The sequence below is a fragment of the Passer montanus genome, unplaced genomic scaffold (assembly GCF_014805655.1).
Source record: "Passer montanus isolate IOZ18808 unplaced genomic scaffold, ASM1480565v1 scaffold37, whole genome shotgun sequence".
Lineage (NCBI taxonomy): Eukaryota > Metazoa > Chordata > Aves > Passeriformes > Passeridae > Passer > Passer montanus.
Window position 1 is genome coordinate 2,298,703 of NW_024368485.1, and position 13,217 is coordinate 2,311,919.

At 38.5% G+C, this 13,217-nt stretch overlaps 1 protein-coding gene across 4 annotated transcripts in view; it reads right to left on the reverse strand.

The window, feature by feature from the left end:
• The window catches only part of MACROD2 (mono-ADP ribosylhydrolase 2), an 852,624-nt gene that overhangs the window by 352,457 nt on the left and 486,950 nt on the right, over window positions 1-13,217 (reverse strand). For all 4 annotated transcript variants that reach the window (XM_039717140.1, XM_039717141.1, XM_039717139.1 and 1 more), the window contains exon 6: window positions 2,180-2,301. In XM_039717140.1, the coding sequence (XP_039573074.1) occupies window positions 2,180-2,301 (122 nt within the window). The remainder of the gene's footprint in view (window positions 1-2,179; window positions 2,302-13,217) is intronic.

Below are 13,217 nucleotides of genomic sequence, written 5' to 3' on the forward strand. Positions count from 1 at the left end.
CTTCTTCTGACTGCAAATATTTCTGTTACCATAACACCATCAACACTCAAATGTTGTCTGAGTCAGTTTGAATCCTTTGCTCACTCTATCAGGTCTCTGCAAGCCTCAGAAATCTGTGGATATTTTAAACCACTTTATTTTCTTTCCCTCTAAACCTACAGTACTGGATCTTGTGAAACCCACTTACCCTTTGCATTCCTTTCCTTCAGACTCACAGTAAACTACTGCTCCCTAATTGAATGAATTATACATCTTACTTTTGTCCATGCTTGGTTTGGTCATTAGGACAGACACTCAAGTAGCCTTCACTTCCCAAGGCATCACTGAAATCACTGGACTTAGGGCTTTTCAGAACAGTCCCTGATCTGTCATGTGGCCTTTAAAATCCATATTGCTTGCTAAGCTTCCAAATGCTGCTATGAATGAATGGCTCTTGGCTCCTCTTCAGTTTGTGCAGCTGTGTTCTGCAAGTCTGGGTGCTGAGCATGTTTTATCTCAAACAGGTGCACAGGCAACAACTCTTAACCACCAGCAAGGAAATAACCTGTGTTTGATTTCTCCTGTGGTTATCTTTTCTCATTAAAATATCAGGCCAGGTTTCACAAAATATCAGGCTAGTTTTCATGAAATACCAGGCTAGTTTTCCATGAGTACAATCCCTTTCTATTACTCCATTTTAAACACCCTGTTACCACCTAGAATGTCCTAAAAATTATAGCCTCTCTACAGATACAAGCATTACCTGCATTGACCAATGCCCACTAAAGCTTTTCCTTTGTTATTTCAATACTCTTTTTTACACCCTTTCATAATTACTATTCTATTTTTGTTTTCCCACGTCATATTAGGAACTTTATCCAAACTAACCTGAATGCCCTAAAAGCCTGTAACTGACCAGAGGAGGCAGAAACAAGGATGGATGTAGGAACAACTGCACAAAGCTCTTACTAGTTCCAATGAGAATCACAGCAGGACATGAACATCCTTTGGTGTTAAACAACACCAGAGAGGGGTTCAAGACATGCCCACCAATCCAAGGTGGTTTTCAGCTCTAATTTTTATGCCTAGAATTATAAAAAAAAAACAACAAACCCTCAAACCCACCAAAGAAAACAGACCCCACGATGGTTTGTATAATGGCAAAAAGAGGGATTGCTGGGCACCACTTTGAGCAGCAGAGAGAGGATGTCATGAGCACAAAAAGTGTTGAAGAGCAGAGCTCTCACCAAAAATAAATAAATAAGTGATATTCATCAGGTATGACTCTGAAGGGCACATCTGACTTCAGTTCAAAGCCCTACAAACTGTCCTGCCCCTCTCCTCAAAAAGCTTTATTTTCCATTTGTGATACTTCAGCATTAATACCTTCTTCTTACTGAATATTACGTCTTCATATGACACCATTGGTTCAGCTTATATTTTTTAAGATTGTGTCTGTGTTTGCATTCTAACATATGTGCTATCACAGAACCAGCCAAAATGACCCCAAAGGTGTGAAGTCAGGCTCAGAATGCAAATCCTTTCTCAAACCTACTAGGAACTAACCTATGCATATGTGAAGACTTAAGCTGCAGCCGTGTCAGCTACAGAATTAAAGCTCTGGAGCTGGAGAGGGAAAAGCTTCTTTCGTCTGTGGCCTTTGAAAATTTGGCACTTTGAGGGAAAACACTGTACTACGTATTTCAAGTTCAATGAAATATCGCATAAATAGACTATTTTATGATCAATTTTAGTGAGAGGGTGCTAAAACCAGTAACAATTGACCAATACGCTCATTTTTAGGAAGAACTATTAATAGGTAGAATAAGCAACAAATTAATCACTTCTCAGCTATTTAGGAGGCTATACTGCATGCAGTTATCCTCCTGACCAGTGGATTTTTAGTTTTTTTTTAATAAATAATACAGTATAAGAATGAGCCATGGGATCAGCTTCCTCCCTTCTTTAATGAGACAGCTTTTTGTACTCCTACTACCAGGCACACTTTCCCTAACTCCTAAAATAAGCTTAGCCCTTTCATCTAGCAGTTGTTTTGGACAAATAATGTTTAATTTTTTGGGTTCTCATAGCTTGAAGAGCAAGAAATTTATCTGGAAGCTTACAATCATAATTATTCTACATCAAGGAAAGTAAGATCCAATCTAGAAAAAACAATAATGTGCTCTCCCACGATACTTACAATTGATCTGATGTTGTATTCTTTTGCCAGTTTCAGAGAGGACTTATAGCAGCTTGCTAAGTTTTCTTTATGAGTGTCAGTGAGATGGCCTCTTGCAATTGGCCCAACAGTATGGATCACATCTGCAGTGAATAAAAAAAAGAAGACAAACATTAAAGATGCTACTGTGTCGCACATCAGTTCACTCTGGTATTATACCTACACACAAAGATAGGAATAACAATAATGAACAAATGTATTTAACTGGAAAACACACCATCATCTACATGTGCTATAATTAAACATAAATCAGCAAAGATTAAATTTTGAAGGATTTGGACTAAAGGAGATGAGAAAGATACAGTGAATGCTTGTTACATGTCTACTGCAATGCACACACTGGAGAGATGAAATGTTTGCACAAATCCTCTATATCTTAAGGCCTCTACAACTGTAAAAACTGTAGAACTTTGAAACAGTTGTTCTCACTTCTTGGAGCTCACTCACTGGGAAAGTTCCCAATACAGAACCTCAGCATTGTTGGTGATACATAGGTCATCTTTGTTTTTCCTCAGTAACCATTTGAAAAGAAGAAAAGTTGAGACTTAAGAATGTGTTGATTATTAAAAAAACATGCTTTCCTCTCGCATCAGACCAGATGGAGATGCCATGCAATAAAACAAAATATTCCGTTTGAAGAAATTTATAACGAGCAAAAAGAGAAGGCACAGTCATCTTAGGTGTGATGCCTTTGGACTCATCAAAATCTGAGGCTGCAATCAATCAAAGTCTCTAAAGTGCTGAAAGAAAAATGAATTTAAGAGCCTGGAGTAAAAAAGTGTTGAAAAGATATCTACAAATTAAAAGGTACCATGATTTTTTTTATCTCCCCCTTCCTATCCCCCCAATTATTATGAAAAATGTTTACTTTTTACACATCATTCTTCTATAGTATATGTGAGCATAAGAAAATTAATTATGGCGGCAGGTTTTTTTTTTCATTTCTTTATAATTTCCTACAATATATAGCAGAAATAGACAGTGGCACTATTTTTATTTTATTTTCAGCGTTGCACTAACAGGGATTAGGCCAACACTTTCAACTGCAGTACTGCTGGTCCCCTTTTAGGTTGTGTTTCTGTCCCATGTGGGTCAGGTTTCCAAGCAACATCTGCTATTGCTACACTCCAGAATATTTTAATTTACTCACAAATCCTACAGAATTAACACCATTGTTCTTTGTCCAGCTGGTTTTGATGATTTCCATCCAACAAATGCCAAAGCATAAGAGAAAATGGACAAAATAACATTAAAATGCACACTGTCTTTTTCTTTTAATTGAGACATCATCTGTCAAGTCCTGCTCTTTGCTATTTAAACGGTGGCTCTTAGGCTGAGCTGTAATGTTCTGAAAAATTCAGAATCTTTTCTATAGCCACAAAGTATTGATAAATCAGGAAATAAAAGCACATCTGAGTCCCAGTGCCCAGAAACACTGAGGAATCCACTGTGATGGAAACTGAAACCTATAACAGCTAAACTTCACAACTGCTACAGAAACCCCCCCCTGTGAAGTAAATAAAATGTTGAGAACTCTTCTTTCCATTTTGATCACAGTAATTTTCTCCAGTTGTGGGAACAAGATGGACAGATTGGGTAATTTCTGTTGAATGTCATAGCTGCCAGGTAGCGACTCCAGAGAACCCTCCCTACCACTGAACCTTCAACACTTTATCCACTGACGAGAGGGATGACAGCAGGACACTAAAACAACCTGTCAGTTCAGTAAAGAGTTATATTCTTACATGTTTTTTAGCTACTATCATAAACTGAGAGCTATTAAGAAAGGACTTGAAAAAATAAAAGAGCTAGTTTAAAATTTGCTTCTGTGTGCAGAGATAAGGTTATGTGAGTACTTCCATTACCAAAGACTGTAATTTCTGTTCATGACTATAGCAGTTTCCTGGAGGTTGAAACTTTCCAAGGAACATTTCTATTTGGAAGTTCCGGCAACTTCAGGGAAAGGGGAAAGAAAAAGAAACAACTTCTTGACTTTTTTCCCTTGTTTTTTTTATTTTACAACAGGTGAACTTCAATTACGGAGCCAGAGACATGATTTAACAGTAGACTTGGCAGCATGGGTTACTGGATGGACTCAATGACCTTAGAGGTCTTTTCCAACCTAAATGATTCTACAGGGAAAGGAAAATACTCATGAATCTCATGGCAGTCAAGTTCCCTCCACATTTACAGACACCGAGATCGGAGTTACCATGATGAATTTTGAATTCACAGTACCCAGCAGCCAACAAGCAAATCAAGGAACCAACTTAAAAAGAATGTGTAAAGGATGAAGGAGAAAAGAAAAGAATCATCAACATTTCCCTCTTGCGGCTAAGGCTGAGTTTCTTGTATTTCAATGTGCAGCTCCTTGAAAGCTGAAGTATAATGGCTTAAATTATTCATTGATTAATTAAAGGCAAGAAGGAGTTTTGGGGAACAGACCAAGTACCAAATTCTTGCCAGGGTCCTTCTGTATAAAACTCCCACAGAATAATTTCTAGATACATTTCACTCACTAAATCTTTAGCTCCATTCCTTTCATCTTTCATTATTAAATGCCAGTTTAATAATGCTAGTTTTGCTCAATAAATGCAAAATGTTTCTGTCACCTTTTTTTCAGAACTCCTCAATTTAGCATTTTCATAGCAACTCATCAACAATCCTCTATTGCTGTACCAGATACTTAACATAAATAAGTAACCTTTAATGCACTTATTAGCTTTTATGTTTAAATTTTTCCAAGTCCATAAGAGGTGGTTCTTTAGACAGGACACAAAAGATGGTTATGAATTGAATAGGCCCTGACCAACCCAATCTAATGGGAGGCATCCTATGGCAGGGGCTTTGGAATTAGACTAAGGTTGCTTCCAACCCAAAGCATTCTGTGATTCTATGAACTAGTTTATAAAATATCACAACTATTGTAACTGTTTACAGCATATTATTGGCAAAGAAATGCTTTTCTTAGGCACATTATTATACTGAAACACATGACAAAGATTGTATCAGCAGAGCAGCATTACTAATATGCCAGTGCTTTATGGTCAGCAGACAAAGAGGGAAGTAGTAATTTTATGGTTGGACATTGTCTATAAAATCCATTTACACATATATTTCCTAAACTACATAGGAAACTACAACTACAGTAAGCTCAACTACACTGAATTTATTCTGCTTAACTATTCCAAAATACCTTAGAGTTTGCAGGTGGGCAAAACCCTTTGAGATTATACAGGCATAAAGGAAACAAAGCAGAAAACAAAACAGCTCTTCCCCCTCCTTCGGTTCATGCAGAGAATCAGACTTCACAGGCTGAAGCAGCACCATTTATTTTTAATACATCAACAAAGACTGTCAAACTTCAAGCTTGTCTGTCACAATAGTTTCCTTTCTGCTCACATATTATCCCCTGCATAAAGCTGCAGGATGGAGGAGTGTGTGCCATAGGGGAGGTGTACAGACATTTGTCCACAAGACAATTCAGGGCAGAACTGCTGCCCTGCTGTCCTGGCCACCCACTACAGCAGCCAGCCTCAACCATAAACTTCCAGGACTGCTGGGAAGGACAACCAGGGATGTGCAAGTCTTAGCTGGCACCTTCCACACCCAGCCAGAACAAGGATCCACCCTGGGGAAGAGCATGGACTTTCTGAAGGAAAATAAAACAGTAAAGGATTGCCACAGGACGGATACACAGGAATGAGTTCCACCAGAGAAGGCGAAACAACTGCAGCAGCAAGGCAGGTGGGAGCACCAGCTCTGGGGATGGCATGACCGTGGTCTGAAGGCACACTGTGGACACAATGGCATGACACAGAAGTGGTCTCATCACTTACAGACTTTTAAATTGGCAAAGATGTTGAGAAACTCAAAAAATATTTAGTTTGGCTGGAAAAGCTGTCTCCTGTTTGCTCGTGTGGCATCTGCACCCTTTGGAGTACGAGCACTTCTCAGTGAGGTCAAACTGGAGTAAGGGATGCAAACATTTCCCAAAAACCAAAACATGTTTTTTTAATCTTCAAAACCAAGTAAACAGGTCAAAAAAGGGAATGGTCATCACTCAGAGAATGCCACACTAACCATTTGCAGTATTTTAACTTTAATGTCAGAAGAAACTGCTAGCACTGCTGTGAAGTTGCTGATTTACTGTGGTCAGTTTTCCAGCCAAGCGCACTGATAGGAAACTTCATTAAAAAGAAAGCTGCAATCCATGGGTCTGTAAATCACTGTGCATACACAGAGCAGAGATGTTTGCTTACATTTTTAATAGTTCATTGAGGTGGAGAGCCCCCAAGGAAGGTATCTCCTTATCTGGGATTCAGGCCACAACAATGGATCAAACTGCTTTTAATGCTGATGAAGCTGTTGGTTTAAAACAGTGTTTATACGGAACGGAGATATTTCAGAAATGAAACTACAACTGATGTAGAGTACAAACTTTGTGAGAAAAAGGCCAATGAGGCTTGTTTTCTCAGTTCTTTTTCTTAAAAATTCAATCCATACACCTTAACTTGATTTTTTTCTCACACAAGTTTTTAGCTGTACTGCTATGAAGAAAGGGCAGAGCAGTGTGGGCAAGGATGAAACACGACTTCCAGTTGAAAAGGGTGAAAAGAAGTGACTGTGCTTCAATAACCAACCTGGAGGACTGACATAAATTACTCACAATGTAATTGACTCTTCTCTTGTCCTTTGAAAATGTGACACTAGATGGCAAAAATATTAGCACAGTGAGCTTTTCCAAACGACTAAAAAAGTACAAATAAGTTTATCTCATTCCTTCCCTTACAGATGTGAGAGTGGTGCATTCACACTGCTAATGAACCTCAGCCAGAATCAGTTACATATTTCTCTCATTCACCCCATTTACACATTCACAGCCATAATTGGCCCATCCACCCAACTGCACAACAAAGCTGGACCCTGTCAGTCACAGAGGGAACCATATGAATTTCAAGAAGGAAGGTACTGCACTGTGTGCACCATTTATTGAATTTAAAAAAAAAAAAAACAGCTTGTAAAAATTCAGAGCATTGAGGTCTCCATTTGTAAATATTATCAGCTGATTTATACAATTAGCATCCATCATATTGGTGCTGAAAAGGAATCTGAGCTCAGGTTCAGCTGATGGCAAATGGAATTACCTCCAGATACTCACATATTCCTGAAGAACAGGGATGACCAGTAGGTGAGCAGCCTACTGCTTTAGGATACAAATTGCTCAGCTTTTTCATTTTCTATTTCTAGCTACATGCACTTGCACATAAAAAGTGCATTTTCAGCATGCAAAAAACAACTGTTAAGTTTAAGTTCAGCTGAAATGAATCCCACAGGACTGCAGTCTAATTCTGTGTCTCCAAAAGTAGATTAGCAGAGTTGAATATTATAAATGTAAGACATCTTCTATAAATCACTGAATGCTGTGTGTGACTACATACAATACAACTCATAAGTTCAAAAGCATTTCTCTGCTTTGTATAGGTATATATTGTGTTTATGAGCAGTTAAAGAGTCAGTTTCAGGTTTTCAGGCTTGGGGCAAACATCACTGCTCAATCTGAACTTTGTACCTTTTATAACTGCCTTCAGTGATTAATTAGCTGGTTTGGGTGAATACAAAAAAAATGTTTCATTAGCTGCAAAAGCTACAATATCTAGAAGTCATTTGTGTAAAATATTTAAGGCATTTTTCACTTAAATGGCATTGTCTGCCAAGGAAAGGTAAAGAATATATTTACTGTAAATTATTAACCAGCATCCCTCATCGTGGGTTAGATGTATATCCTAACTACAAGACAGCACAGACAGTCAGAAAACAATATTCCCGAAGGGAGAGGCGAGGGATTTACTGAATCTGTGGGGAGCTGCAGAAGTTTGCACTCAATAGCCGGCATTTAGCAGAGAGCACCCGTGGGAAGCTGAAAAACACAGAGAGCTTGTTTACAATGGTTACACCACTGCCTCCACAGCCAGCCAGAGAATTAAGTCACACAAGTCAAAGCCCAAGCCTCTTTGGCACTCAGGCTTGTCATAAAATACAAGGCCCGAGTATGTCTGTGTAATCCCAGAGCAGTTCCCCTCCCAGCAGTGAACTCAGAGCATCGCTCTGCCATCAGGGCCTCACCATTAACACTGGAAACAAAAGTAGGCTCTGTTCAGGCAGGAGAAGCAAGTGGTGCAATTAAGAGACACTGCGCTGTATCCCAAAGTAATAGGTTTTACAAAGCAATTTAGTGCCACGATGACAGACGTCAAGGCAGCGGCTAGACAGACAGCCCCACAACTTCCATGGAAATAATTGCCTACGTGTAAAGCTAAAAGGCAACAGCTCTGCTTGGGATGTTCATAGTGTGATACGAATGAACATGAAATGAACATGACAAGACTGAACATGAAGTTATGACATTCACGACTTGTTATTCCTGGTCTCTTTTTTAATCTCTACTGGAAGAACTTGCAGCAGAAATGCTCAAATGTTATCCTTGTTCCCCACCTTATTATCCAAATAAAGACCTTAATATACCTAGAAAAAAACAGAAGAGATGAAATTGTGCTACCCCAAGCAGATTTTGTCCCCCACACACTAGAGGAAAGCTCACTCTGCTGTAGCAGCAGAGGAGCTCAGACAAGGACCCTCCTCATCGAGTGGCTCATGAAAACACGTACCAAGTGACCCCCCTGACCCAAGCAATGCTTTCCACCTTTCACTGACTTTTATTCTTCACAACTGGACAGGGCTACAGACAAAAATGTTCTAATCTTTTTGTTTATGTTTGCTACATACAGGAAAGCATGAGCCACAAAGATTCTCTATTTTTATTACATTGAATAGCTAAAGATGTCCGTGAGTGAGTTTGGGTTTAAATCATTTGATAAGGCTTTTTTAGCACTCAAAAATAAACTTGCTTGCCCTAAACTGAAAGTATTTATTCTTTAGAAACTAAGACAGAGTTTCAGTCTACCATTCCACAAAGATTTTACACCAAAATCCACAATCTGGTGAAGGATATTACACCAGCTCTGTAAATTCAAGGGATATTTAATCTCGCTTGATTCTTGATTCAGTAGAGAATCTCGCAAATATTACCCATTAAAACATGCAACACAAACCAAGTCATAAAAATGCAAATGGGGATTAAGTTAACTTCAGTTCTAGTTTTGGAATTGGATTAATTACACAGGCACAGAAATCAGAAATTAGCTAATTGATGTTCTCAGCTTCTCAAAGCATGGGCCTCTTGTCACACATTGTCTGTTCTCAGTCTAGCCTGGTTCTGTTGAAGTGAGTTTAGTTACCTCTGCTGGAGTATTGCACAATTAAAGCATAAATACGCCCTTTAGGACATGGGGAAAATAAAACAGCAAAACAACAAAAACAAAATAAAACAAGAGTCCAAAACCAAAACAGAAATAAACCAAAAAAAACCCCAACCATCCACAAAAAAAATCCACAAAAAACCTCACTCAGCCTCATTACAAAACGTAGTACCAGATTACTTTTATCCAGAAAAGATTAATACTCAGAACTAAATTTCTTATGCTCTCCTCTGAGTGCTATGAGTGCTCTGATAATTTAACAAGCCATAGCAAAAGCTCCTCATTTCCTATTTTAAAAAGGATTTTTTTCCATGCAAATTCTGTTTTGATAACTTCCAAGATTTCTTATTAAAAATCTCTTTATTATTCGATCAAAGTCATTGTAGGGATGTTGAAACAAAGGAAGGCATCCCAAGAAACAAAGAAAACAATCTAACATGTTATGTTTACCATGCCATGGGCCATCTTAAATACAAGCAGATCCCCAGATACTGCGCCAATACTTCAAGGCTTTCTTTCCCTCATGAAATTATTGAATCACTCAAATTTTATGTCCTTCATGTAAAAATTAAGAATATTAGCATAAAAACTTACAAAACACCGATCTTCACTTGAAAGGACTGGTGATTACAGCAAGAAGTTTCCAGAATACCAAACTAAATAACCCTTAATCACACATTAGCAGCAGAATAACCTCAGGTGAAATGAGGGGAAACTGCCAGCACTGGTTTTATCTGCCCATTGAAGGGATACAAATTTTTAAATCAGATCACTTCAGGTAAAGAGACTTTTGAAAAGACTGAAAGAATTGTTTCCTTTAGAGGAAGTTTTATTGGCTTCTTCAAGAGGCAAAGTATGACTCAGAGTTTCAAAGACAAATTTATTATGTTCATGGTTTCAGTTGTGCATCTGTTCCTTAAGGGAAGTACATTACAAGAAGTTCCCACATTTTTAAAATTCATTTACTATTACTATACATTTTCTTGGGAATAAACAAACTTCTTTCACCTTAGAAACTGGAGCACATCTATTCCATTTAACATTTCTCTAATCTACATATCCCTTGCAGCAGAAATTAGATGCTTTGTGAACGATTTTGCATGTCTTCTTTAAGAAAAACAGAAAAATATTATAAAATTACAGGTTCTCCATGTATCTTCTAAAGAAACCAGTGGCAGCTAAATCAGCCTAATTAACTTTCAAGTTTGAATACTGGAAACCATGCAAGGAAAGTTCAGGATTTCCCTTGCCACAAACAATGCAATACAGATAGGAGAGCCTTATGCAGCCTCTTGGTACCACTTATCACCTCTCAAATCCAGGTGGATGCAGATGGAGGAGGAGATTAGAAACTAAAAGACTGAAACCATTAAATATTTTTTTTAAATACAATAAACCCCACTTTAAAAAGACAGAGCTGAGGATTCATTTGAATTGTGCTACGGGACCCCATTCTATACAGCAGTAAACACAGTGATTTATGGCTCCAAACTGGAAAACTGCTTCTAAACTTGGGAGCAATCTCACAGAAATTGGTGAGACTACTGCTTAAAGGTAACAAGGATGCAAACACCAGCAAAGGAAATGAGAGCACACCTTCAGGTTGAAGGAATGCACACTTAGCATCTCATCTTTTAAATGGCATGGCTGAAAAGTCTCACTCTTACCACCTTTTTACTTTCACAAGAAAACCATAGTCTCTAATTTACTTGACCTTAAGTATTTATCCTCTGTACTTTTAGCAAGCTGCATGTAACAGATCTTTGTCTATAGTCAGTTCCTTAAGAGATGGTTGCCCTACTATATCTATGAGCCCACCACAAAACAACAAAAAGAGGAAAAAATTAAATTTACTATTGAAACCTTTCTCCCGAACTCAGTCAAACACAGACAATGGAAACAGGGACATATGATGCAGCACCTGAAAGCAAGCTCAACTCATTTTTAAAAGCTGACTAGATTTCCAGTTGGCAGTGCCACTTTAATTGCCTTACATAAATGTGATAAGTGAAATAACTGGACAGCTCTTTGAAACCACAGGATGAGACTTCTTGCCTAGAAGAGGAATCTCACTTTCTGTCATCAATTGTATTTTAATTCTAGGTGGCTGAAACCACAGTAAAGCACCCTCCTGATATTAACATATTCCAGACACCAAGTTATGAGAGTTCTGTACGTGCCAAGATAAATTCCTTTGACCGTTCTCCCCCCAGCTCTTCCGCAGGGATGTTCTCTAGTTTGAAAGATAGTTTAGTTTCATCAGCTGGCAATGATACAAATATTAGCACTTGGAGTCCAGCACTCTACAAGCCATCCTACAAGAAAATGTAGCAGATGATGGAGGCAGGGCACAAGCAAGCCTGGTCCTAGAGGAAGGAGGGAAATAGAAAGACATGTGTCTGCACAGACTATAGACAGATTATCTATGCTATAGATAGGGAACACAGAAAAAAAAAAAAAAACAGATTTAGAGAAGAACTTCAGTGCTTCAACCCCGCTACCTGCATGCTCTGTAAAAAACAGCTATTATTTCTCTGAATATTTCACATGAAAAGAGAAAAGACGCTAATTTATCTTGTTAATAAATCCAACTACTGTTTTAGCAGAAGTAAGTAAATACAAGTCTTGAATCAAAACTGAGAGCAGCCATTTTGCTTGGGAGAGCAGGGGTACAGTGAAACTAGAATTGTCCTAACACCACTTTTTTACACACTCAGCCACCACAGCCTTTGCCCAGTACAAACAGTGCAAACCCCACAACTTGTTAAATCTTACTCCAACCTCATATTTAGAGAACTTCAGTGCTTCAACCCCGCTACCTGCATGCTTTGTAAAAAACAGCTATTATTTCTCTGAATATTTCACATGAAAAGAGAAAAGACGCTAATTTATCTTGTTAATAAATCCAACTACTGTTTTAGCAGAAGTAAGTAAATACAAGTCTTGAATCAAAACTGAGAGCAGCCATTTTGCTTGGGAGAGCAGGGGTACAGTGAAACTAGAATTGTCCTAACACCACTTTTTTACACGCTCAGCCACCACAGCCTTTGCCCAGTATAAACAGTGCAAACCCCACAACTTGTTACATCTTACTTGTTCTCAGGACTCCTTAAATTTGAGCCCAAGTTTAACATTTTCCCTTCAGTTCATACCTCCACTGACAGGGCAGCAGGATGTGACTTGTGGCAGGAGAAGGGATAAAGAAACTAATATATGGCTGTGCCTGGCCATGGTAGTCTGCCCTTAATGCTTTTATCAATTTTCGTTCAGAACTGAGCTTTCACAGACACCACAAGCATCACATTGAAATCATCTGATCTCTGCAGCCTTCCAGCTCAGAGGGATCCCAAAAGGAGAGAATAGAAAATGACAAGAAAACACCACTCCATCTTTTACTCCATTTACTCTCTGGATTGTGCTCAAAATATGACATTTAACAGAGCAATATTTCTTATTAAGGAAGATACACCTTGTCATGGACTGTGACCAGCTCAGCCAGGCAAGTCGCCAGCTGGGGTACAGAGATCAGCTCACCAACACCAGAGGTAAGCACCACCGAGGTGGAAAGGAGCTAAAACCTCCAGCACACGTGTTCAGAATCACTGGCAGACAAAAAAGCTAAGTACAAACATGAAAGACATCCAATGAGGGTATTTAGCAAAAAATTGTGGTATGATATT